This window comes from Channa argus, chromosome 22 (assembly GCF_033026475.1).
Source record: "Channa argus isolate prfri chromosome 22, Channa argus male v1.0, whole genome shotgun sequence".
Taxonomy (NCBI): domain Eukaryota; kingdom Metazoa; phylum Chordata; class Actinopteri; order Anabantiformes; family Channidae; genus Channa; species Channa argus.
The window spans coordinates 1,960,871-1,970,966 of record NC_090218.1 but is presented as its reverse complement, the minus strand read 5'-3'; the positions used below and the strand labels follow the sequence as shown (position 1 = coordinate 1,970,966).

The 10,096-nt window shown below is 36.4% G+C and overlaps 1 protein-coding gene across 4 annotated transcripts; it reads left to right on the top strand.

Moving 5' to 3' along the window:
* The first annotated feature begins 1,444 nt into the window (after nt 1-1,444).
* On the top strand, nt 1,445-8,181 carry LOC137107696 (putative monooxygenase p33MONOX). 4 transcript variants are annotated; one of them, XM_067491544.1, is made up of 9 exons: nt 1,445-1,602; nt 2,970-3,087; nt 3,211-3,276; nt 4,145-4,320; nt 4,474-4,588; nt 4,772-4,899; nt 5,490-5,593; nt 5,703-5,887; nt 6,980-8,181. In XM_067491544.1, exons 3-9 carry the CDS (start codon nt 3,252-3,254, stop codon nt 7,192-7,194), a joined length of 948 nt encoding a protein of 315 aa, XP_067347645.1. In that variant the 5' UTR covers nt 1,445-1,602; nt 2,970-3,087; nt 3,211-3,251; the 3' UTR covers nt 7,195-8,181. The 4 variants fall into 4 exon arrangements, with proteins under 4 accessions (XP_067347645.1, XP_067347646.1, XP_067347643.1 ...); XM_067491545.1 differs by having other exon boundaries at nt 3,197-3,276; XM_067491542.1 differs by lacking the exons at nt 1,445-1,602; nt 2,970-3,087; nt 3,211-3,276 and adding an exon at nt 3,325-3,536.
* Nucleotides 8,182-10,096: the final 1,915 nt, after the last annotated feature.

The window sequence follows — 10,096 nt, the reverse complement described above, 5'->3', positions numbered from 1 at the left end:
TACATGCAAAGGTTGGCTGTAAACGCTGCTGGTTCTCTGTCAGCCTTTAGGTGGGGACAGTCACTAATGAGACACACAGAACTGACCTAGTAATGGTAACATGATACATTTGTCGGAATCCGTTTTTCAAAAAGACTTTACTCAGTGGAAACAGCCACTTTGTGCAGCTCAATAGAACAATGAGGTAGGTATAAAATAAAATAAAAACTATTCACATATAGGAAATAAATATACACTAAACTTGCAAATGACTAAACACAATCATAAGAATAAAAAAAACAGTATAGTACCAAAAATAACATAAATAAAAGCCTAAATCTATTAAAGTTAATACTGATAAAATCAAATAAAATCTGGAGGGGCTCTCATAAGAATTTATTTTAAGAATAGCTTTAGGACATTACTGATATACTGTAAATGTAGCTTTAATATATCAAGTACAAGTTAGTACCATTACTACAACATGTCTACTAGATACCAGATAGTAGCCTAATTGGTGGGATTTTTTTATAAAATAAAGTCCAGTCTAACTATGGCTAGAAGTTTTTCTATTCTCAAAACATTGTCCTTCACATTTGTTTCTTTAAGCTTTTAGTGTTAAAAAAAAAAAAGTGAAAATTACCAAGAACAGATGACAAAATATGTACCTAAAACAAAAGAAATTCAAATTTTGCCAAAAGACACAGCAGCCTAACTTGTAGTCCTGAGGGGTGAGGGACCATATACTTATGTACACCTAGGGGCCTGTTTCATTTATAATGCATCAGTGGCTATAAAGGCCTGCAGTTCATACTATACATTACTATTCTTCTTTATGTTTTATTCATTTAAGTTACCTAATTTTGAGGTTGTTGCTTCAATCAGGTAAGTTAGTGACTTGTGAGAATGAACATATTTTTAATCCATGTTCTGAAGCTTTGGCCACTAAAGCCTATTGCAAGTACCTACCATGTTAAGAGTCACTAAACAAATACAATATATAAACTGTATAATACGTAATTAGGGGGAAGAGATCTCGCAGTTACGAGATAAGGCCTCTCTTTTTTCTCTGCTGAATGCAATGCGCCACCGTAGTACATAGCCTCGTTATCTTTCTTGGTTTGCAGTTCCAAATAGTGCCTTTTTGTAGTATAGGTTGCAGTATAGTGACAGCAATATATGTATGTGCAGTATTTGTCAAATCAAAATATTTAATTGTGCCGATTGACTAATTTAAAAAAAACATTTAAAAAACTTTTCTCCATATTTTCCCACGTCCCACTCTGCAACGCAGTTCCACTGCAGGATAATGAAGAAAAGATTAAAGTCTCCTCTTGATAGTTAAAAAGGTAGAAATTGTAGTTATGTAATGAAAAAAGTGGCTTAAAGTATTACTATTTTAAATGTTAATTTTAACTAGAAAATGAACACAATACACAATACTCTCGCGAGATATAACGAGAACAACGCAATGCACCGCTAACAGGAAGAAAAGTCTTTTATTTATCGTACACAATAATGGCTGCTACCCAGCAACTCTCTGCTGGTTTTCTACACAGTCCACTTGACATCGGAGGATCGCTGATAATTCAGTTGTCGCTCTGAAGCAGCTTTTTACTTTCGGTGAGAGAAAATGTTCCAGGTTATGTAGAAAATATAGTGTAGTTGCCGTTGCTGTTCGACACCTTTCCGGTAACGTTCTCTTGTTGCCCTTCATCCCCGATCGCTTCCGCTATCTCGTGTGGCATGGAGACCGTTCAGAGGCCACTGAACTTCAGTCATGAAATAGACGCTTTTAACGACATAACTATTGCTTGTAGATGTGTATATATTTAAATTAGACTTCTCACATTTTGCTGTTGTGTATCAGCCTGTCTTCAGTTTGTCTAGATTTACCGTAGACTTATCTGCAGCGTTGGTCTAAAGAAAAGAAAAAAGAAAAAAAAACACGACCGTTTAAAAAGTGTCTCCTCTGTGTTTCCTCTAATGTCAAGTTACTGACGTTAACATTTAACTCGACACGTACATACAAAAGATTGAAAGAATTTTGTTCTTGTGTGATTCTGAGATTTGCTGAATTTCTCATGACATCACAACAAATGCCTCAGAATGCCGTAAATTTGAATGATGTTCAGCGAGTACATCCAACAATTGGTTTCTAAAGTATAAAAATATAAATGGTATATTAGTTATAAAGATATAGTATTTAGTTTATATATTGTATATTGTATATTTTTTAACGTTAGGTTGCTAATCCGAAACACTCAAAATAAATATATAACAGTAGTACATCCGTGTATATATTACCTCTCGGGGATGCTAGTAGTATTTATGTAATATTTATGATAGTATTTATGTATATATGTAAGTTATGAATTTCAAAGACTTTGGTTTATGTAAGTTTAATCCTTTATTTCGTTTTTAAGATCAATAAAATGTTTATTTGAGCCACAAATACATGGTACCCACTACAAGTCAAATTGTAAGCTTTTATTTTGAAGTAAGCCTCAGCCCTCTGCCAGTATATCCTTGCCGGTGCAGCAAGAATTATGTAATCCAGCCTGTCTGCCAACATCCTCCGGAGTTATCCTGTTGTCATCCACTGGTTATAAGAGGGGATAAACCTCCTCTGCCTACATACCCACTTTTTCTTCAAGTTAATTTCTTATCATTGTTATTTGTGAAAACTACTTAAAACAAAACATATAATTTAATGTATTTAACTTTGCCAGCTGGTCCAACATTGCAAATGGTGTGGAACTGTTAAAGTTTGCAAAGATTTTAAAGAGTTTAAGAATGGTTATAAAAAATTATGCACAGCACATTGAAAATACTTATGTTTACTACCAAGTTGCCAAAATAGAATTATTATAAGTTAAAATGACAAAATGTCAAAAGAATAACTCCAAAAGCAGGATAACGTGGTATTTTTTCCTTCCATATCAAATTGATTGTATTGTCTCACAGTTGACCTTTGACTTATTCTTTAGTTGCATTCTTGGCTGTGCTGTTGGCCTACAATGCATTGCCAGAGGCTTTTGTGTGTCTCAGACAAACCCATCTAGCCACCAGTCCACGTAGCCTGCACTACAGCAACGCTGCAGGAAGGTAGGAATTTGTGTACCATGTCTTATTGTCTGTCTGCCAGATTAAGACAGTAGCAGAGCCCCATCAATATGTTGATTTGTGTTGTTTCTCCTTTTGTATAATAATTCAGCTCTCTTTGTTTAGCCCCTCTCCTGGTTGACCTTGTTCATTGTCTTAGTGAAATCATGTCTGGTTCAGGCGACTTACCAGGTGAGTTTTCTTGAATCTAAATTATCAATGTTTCGGTCTGGAGCTGTGTTTTGGTGTCGCCATTTTTTTCATCCATGTTGTGTTTGAACAGATAAATGAAAATTCAAATCATGCCATAAATCTTTCATCATCCTCTTGCAGTTATTCTGAAGTTGGGTTTTGCTCAGCTCCCACATCATTTTACTAAAGCTTTCAGTTTGTTCCCTGTGTGTTGAAGACAGAAATGAGCAAAAACACTAACAAGTTGCATTACATGTATAGTAAGTAAACGTATTAACACAGATTGTTTTGTCTTTCACACCAGAAATATCTGAGTGAAGTGTTATGTTATCACACTGAATCACATATATTATCATTCATAATGTTAACAATATATAAAAACAACGGCATTTGTCATGATGATTCCTTTGATAATCAATGTGATAACTACACTGTTCAACCACTTCATTGGGTACACCTGTACAGTCTGATGCAATCCAGTAAAGCAGAATATGCCCTTAATTCTACTTTAACACTGTTATAATTTCTCAATTTTTAAGTTTAAACTTTTAGAAAGGTGACATTTTACTGTATTTATTATCAAGATCATGGTGGTTCTAATGATTTGGACCCCTCGTTCATTTTAAAAAGGGGTGGCTATATCCCCCAGCCCTAACTTGTTAGTACGTTTGATTTATTTATTCATTGTTCATTTTTATGGTAAAAAAATACTTACATCCTTATTTGGTATATAAAAATTTTTTACACAAGACAGTTAGAAATGTAGTGGAAAGAGGCTTTTAAAAAGTAATCATTCTACCACACAGAATACTCAGTACCAGCAAATGAAGAAAAAACTGCTGGTAAATTGTCTTTATTTGTGTTTCAGCCATTGAAGGTTCTGGGATAGCCGGGATGAAGCTTCCCATGGGCATGACCCGGCGAGCTCTCAGCTACGATGATAACCTCGAGGCCCCGATGTCCACACCCCCCCACGACATCAGCATCAACAACCTGTGGAGACGACCCGTCATACCAGAAAGAAAATTCACACGCCTAGCTGAAGTGAGACTGGACTTCTTCAAAACACAACACGCACAGCTGCTTTCCTCCAACCTGTTTTGTCATCAGGAGTGTGATGCAGTGCATAGATAATGATATTGGTGTTGAATTTATTTATTTATTTTTTCATTTTTTCTTTTTTATTTTTTTCATCAGGAGAATGAGAGTGGTGAAGTGAGTCAACCTTCGATGTCAGAAAGTATCCCCTCCAGGTCATCAGGTGTAGTGAAAACCAAGGCCTCCTCCATCATCATGAATTCTCTCATCACCAGTACGTATAAAACTAATACAATGTGTGTACATTTCATAAATCGATTACAACTAATAAACAAAACCTGGAAACAGTGTGACAGCATTTTGGTATTAAGGATGCCCACATAATCCCTAAACTTTTAAATTGTAATTCTATTGTCACTTTAAACAAATTTTACATTAGTTTTTTTCTCTATTTCAGAACAGACTCAGGATAGTGTGTACACATTTGAGCAGCGGGCAGGGCTTACCGACGCTAGCTACACTCCCCACAAAGGCCTCACCGCCGAAGAGACAAGACACCACCACCGCATGCCTGATTCCCTCCAGGTAAGATACAAACTTCAACACTCAGACAACACAACACGTGTGCAAAGGAGATGCAGTTGATTATTGATAATTATTTGGTCAGAAAACAGCCATGTGCTTAAACAAAAGGAGGATTCAGTTTTTAATGGGGGAATGTTTTTTCATGTACAGGTAACATGATAAAATACGATACAGGAAATGAATATTGAAGTACGAGATTAATGCATTTGAAGACCAACGTAGACCTTCGTGCCAACATATTATGCCCAAGTGTTGTTGCATTGTACTGTTTCATCTCAGGCCAAAGTCATCAGATAATCTATCCTGGATCTAATGAAATTCATAATCCTTTTCAGCATTATGAATTGTGACTTGTTTTGTTTAATTCATGTAATTATACAATTATATGCTAATTAATCATGCTAAAATTATGCTTTGTGTAAAAAGTCTTTCAGCAGATTCTTAATGTTTGTAGTGGTTAAGCACCAAATTTTTATTTTTGCAAGCATTGAATTTTGTTCCAATATGGTAAAAATTAATCTCCCCATACATGGAGGTAATACTGTGTGGAGTATGAACAGATTAAATTCTGTTTTGTCGTTGCTGTTTAGAAACTCCAGATCCAGAGCATGGAGGCCCGAGAAGAACGCCAGAGCTCGTCAGCTCAGTCCACTCCCTCCAACACACCTCACAACTCTCCAAAACAACAACGCAGGTGCACACTCACATACACAGCGTTCTGTTAAAATCTGTCCTGACCCAAAAAATGGGATAAACACTAAACATGTACAGCCTGATTATATAGTGTTTGTTTGTTTGTGTAGGAGCTGGTTCAGCAGCACAGGTTCAGAGGTCAGCCTTAGTTCCTCCAACAGCAGTGTGGACATGGCAGGAGGAGACTCTGCAACTGGGGGAGTAGGGGGTGCAGTTGAACGGTGGAGCATGTTTGGTCCTCGCCCATTAGTCCAGAAGTCAACTTCTGACCTAGGATCAGATCCTGCAAACACAGGTAAACAGCACTGGCTCACCCAAGACTAAATCCTGACAAAGGTCTGTCCTGTCTAAATAAAAAAAAGGCCACTTCATTCCACCCTGGAATCCTTTTACAGTTTTGAAGATTTTGTTTCTTGGCTTTCAGTTATATTCCCATGACCTTTTTTTTTTAAACATCAATTTAAAAAAAAGAAAGCAAAAGCACTTTTCAAAGAATTTATCTTGTTTGTACATGGAAAAGGGGGTTTAGTTATTTATTATAACTGTTAAATCCAGGCTTTATGTAATTGGATAAATTAATAACCTTCAGAATGACAGTAAACACTGACCAGTGAACTCTTATTGACAGTTCAGTTGGTCTGTTGACTATTGGCTTAGAGTTTTCCTGTATCCCAGAGATATAAAAGTCGGATCACATTTAGATCAGCGGTGGCTGCTGAGATACCAAGTTTAGATTTTCACATGTGGGATCATTTTGTCACTTTGGAAACAATCCAAATCTTTTTTCCAGGATGATTTTAGGTAGGTAATTTATCAAAAGTGATAGCCATTGGTGTGGGCATCTTTGGAAGTTGTTTCTCTCAGGAATAACTTATCTTAGTTGTTTGTAGCCTTTTAAATAGCTTAAATTAACAGCTTAATTATAATTTGCATTCTTTTTCTGTGGTCATTTTTAAAACCTCCATTATTAAGCATCAACAGAAACAGAAGAGGAAGAACAACTGATTCTCATGCACAGAGACCCCCCCAAAAAAAAATTCCACTAATATTATTTTAAAGGATTTTGGGGACGGCAGTGGTGCAATTGGTAGAGTGGCCGCCTACTCACCATAGGGTCGGTGGTTCCTGCTCCACTCCTCCCAACCACATGTCGAAGTGTCCCTGGGCCGGCTCCATTCCCAGCCGTGCAGTGCCGGTTCCAAGCCTGATAGAAATTGGGGAAGGTTGCGTCAGGAAGGGCATCCAGCCTAAAATAAACTGTGCCAGATCAACATGCAGACAAGTGAGCCGCTGTGGTGACCCTGAACGTACGGGATAAGCTGAAAGGACCAAAAATAAATTTAAAAAGTAGTGGAACCTAATTCATTCACCTTTTCTCATGTCCCAGCAGGCTTTGCGGTGCAGGCATACCGTGGTGCACAAAAGCCGAGTCCTATGGAGGTAATGAAGTCACAGGCCACACGGCTGGCTGACAACCCTGCCATTCAGAAAGTGGCCCCTCCCAAGATGGAGATTCCAACAGTTGAAGGCCGACAACAGGGATCACGACCCCACAAGCTCAAACACCGTGATATGAACATCTTGACACCCTCTGGCTTTTAAGAGGACATGTGACGACCACCAGAGGTCCTATGAAATGAAAGCCTATCATTGTTGTTCCCTTGTCTCCCTGTGTGTGCACAACAGTGACATTATGACCCAAACTGACTGCCCTTTATCACAACTTACAAAACAATTTCCTACATCAGCCTTTTCTAAACATTCGGCAGTGTATCTGGTCATCTCAATGTTTGCTTCTTGCCATGCTGAAGTGTGTTGTATCAGTGTTAGTATGTTCTTAGATCTGAAATCACTTTCATTGGCAAAAATTACATAAATAGTACACAACATATAATAAATTCATGTTATGTGGAGCCAACTGTTGCTAACAGTCATGTATTTTTTTGTTTGTTTGTGTGTTTGTTCTTGGGGTTTTTATGTGTGTGTATGTGTTTGTTTTTCGTTTGTTTGGGGTTTTGTTTTGTTTTTTATTCTTTTATTTTTTTCAGAAAATGTTATATAATGATAACTTGCTTTCCTCTGTAATGACATTCCCCTGTTTTTTGTCCTTTCTTTCCAATTTGGAAATTTGTCAAACTCAACTGTGCAAAAGCATTTTATGGGACCTTAGAAGCACCACTATCATTCATTTAACCACTGTAGTGGCCATCACAAATATCTAAAACAAATATAAGTTATACCATCTGCACTGCTTTTAGGCATTTACTGCATCACTTGTTTGTAAAAATCTAACTTTTGATCCTCTAGCAGCATGTCTGAAGCTGACAAATTAGGCATGAATTATCCCCAAAGTCCAGACAACATTGAGGGCTACTGTCAGTGTGTATTTTCTTAATCTTTTATTTATTTTTATTTTTTTTTTGAGAACTTTGTCTAGCTGAAGATGAAGATGATAGGGATGCTGGTTTAAAATGAATAATGCACTTTACACCACTTTTCTCACATCAAACTAGCTACATTATTTCACCTGATCCCAAGCCTCCTGCGATTTACAGCCATCCAGAATAAAGACTAAACCAAGTAAATGTTCTCGGCTTCAGCGTTGATAGTCTTTATATCCTGTCTGTCTCTAAAAACTAAGATTCATCTTCACTAAGCAGAGTCGGAAGAACGTTGTATCACTCAGATTAGAGAGTCCGGTTTGACAGAGACACTTTAGGTTTTGGCATTTAAAGTTCAATTTTCAGTTGTAACAGTGCACAGAAATATTCTGTAACCCTGAAGAAAAATGTTTCCTTACAATACGAGGGAATGAACTTTTCTGCAGGAAAGCTTAACGAAGATTAGGGGAGTGCTGTGATTGATGTGTTAAATGAATTGTAGCTCTTGACTGAGTTTGCACATTAATTACTAAGTGGAAACAGTTTACGTGCTGTTAATGGATTCCATTTGTAATGTAATTCCAAGTACAAGAGTTTGTAGTTTATGGAGCAACTATTTCCATGTTATTTGCAGTCAGTGACTCTGTGATGTCAACTTATATTCTTCCTTTCATCCTTAGGGAATTATCCACAAACAGAAAAAGAAGAAAAAACACTCCTGCTGTTCACAGCTGTAAATATTAAGTGAATATGATTGTTTCCAGTTTTGTTATGTTTAAAGATTTATGTTCAAAAGTGCTTTGTGTTCAAAGTGTGATGCTGTTCCCTTGAAACCTCTGCTTTACTGAAACATCACATCTAAATCCCCTGTATAATTGTCACTCAACAGAATTCAACTGTTTGTTTCTGTTTTACATTTTGGAATTGAAAATAAATGTATTAGTCTCATCATAAAAACAAGCTTCTGTTATATTTCTGTTTTCTTTTCTCTTCTTTTTTTTTTTACAATTTTTAACAAAGCAGAACAGAAACTTGCTAACTGTTTATTGTAAGAAAAATCTGTTGCTCTATAGTAATTTGTAGGAATTCAGCCTTTATAAAGCAATAATTCCTCATCCAGTAACAGAAGTTTCCATCTAATGTTGATTCTTCATAAGAAACAACTAGTAACAAAGTACAAAATCAGATATATGTTCAACAAATGTATTAGTGTGCAAACAAGACAAAAAAACAAATATTGAACAGTCGGGTTTTAAAGAATTTTGAGAACAAACAAAACTGAAATCAGTAGGATTCTTTTTTTTATATCTTGACTTTCTCAGCAGACCTCAATAAAAATTGTGTGTACTTTGCAGTTAGTTGATTATTATTATTATTTAAAAGACATGTAGTACTTACACTCTCTGCTGTCATGTTGATGGCAGATTGTGGTATCTTTCCTGAATTTCCATTTCATTCAACCTCCAACATTTTATGTAGTAGGATATCAAAACCTTCACCTATCCAACATATCTAGAGGAAGCTATACACTTTATACCATGACTTGTACCTTATTTTCCCACTGTAATTGTTGACTGTGGGACTGGTGGGGACAAGGGTGGGGAGCATCAAACACTCCAAAACAATGTTTTTCTAAATACAGAGTATATTTTAAACATCTGTGACATTTTACTTAACAAAAGATCTTTAGGTTTATGTTTCCAAGTAGCCCAAATCTTTACCCTGAATCTTTTCTTTTACCTAAAGGTGGTATATTCATGAGCATCTAGTCTAATAGAGGCTGGAGGTGTGACTTCTATGCTCACCCCCATCTGCCAAGCTAGCATGGCCTAATGAATAAGACAAATTCTCCTACACTGCATCTTTACCTAAATTGGTACAGCTGGAGATGTAAACATGCATGGAGTTTGATCCTGACTGTTGCACAAGTGAGAATTCAACATACTATATCAGAAAGATAAAATTGTGTTTCCTGAAACAGTTGACTGTCCTCTTTGCAAATATAGCCTGGGGTGGCTATATTACAGATATACTTAGCTAAGTAATGTAGCTAGTGTTTAAAGTACACTTTAGCTGCATGTACACACTTTGTGTAGCACTGCACATATATATCTATATATCTA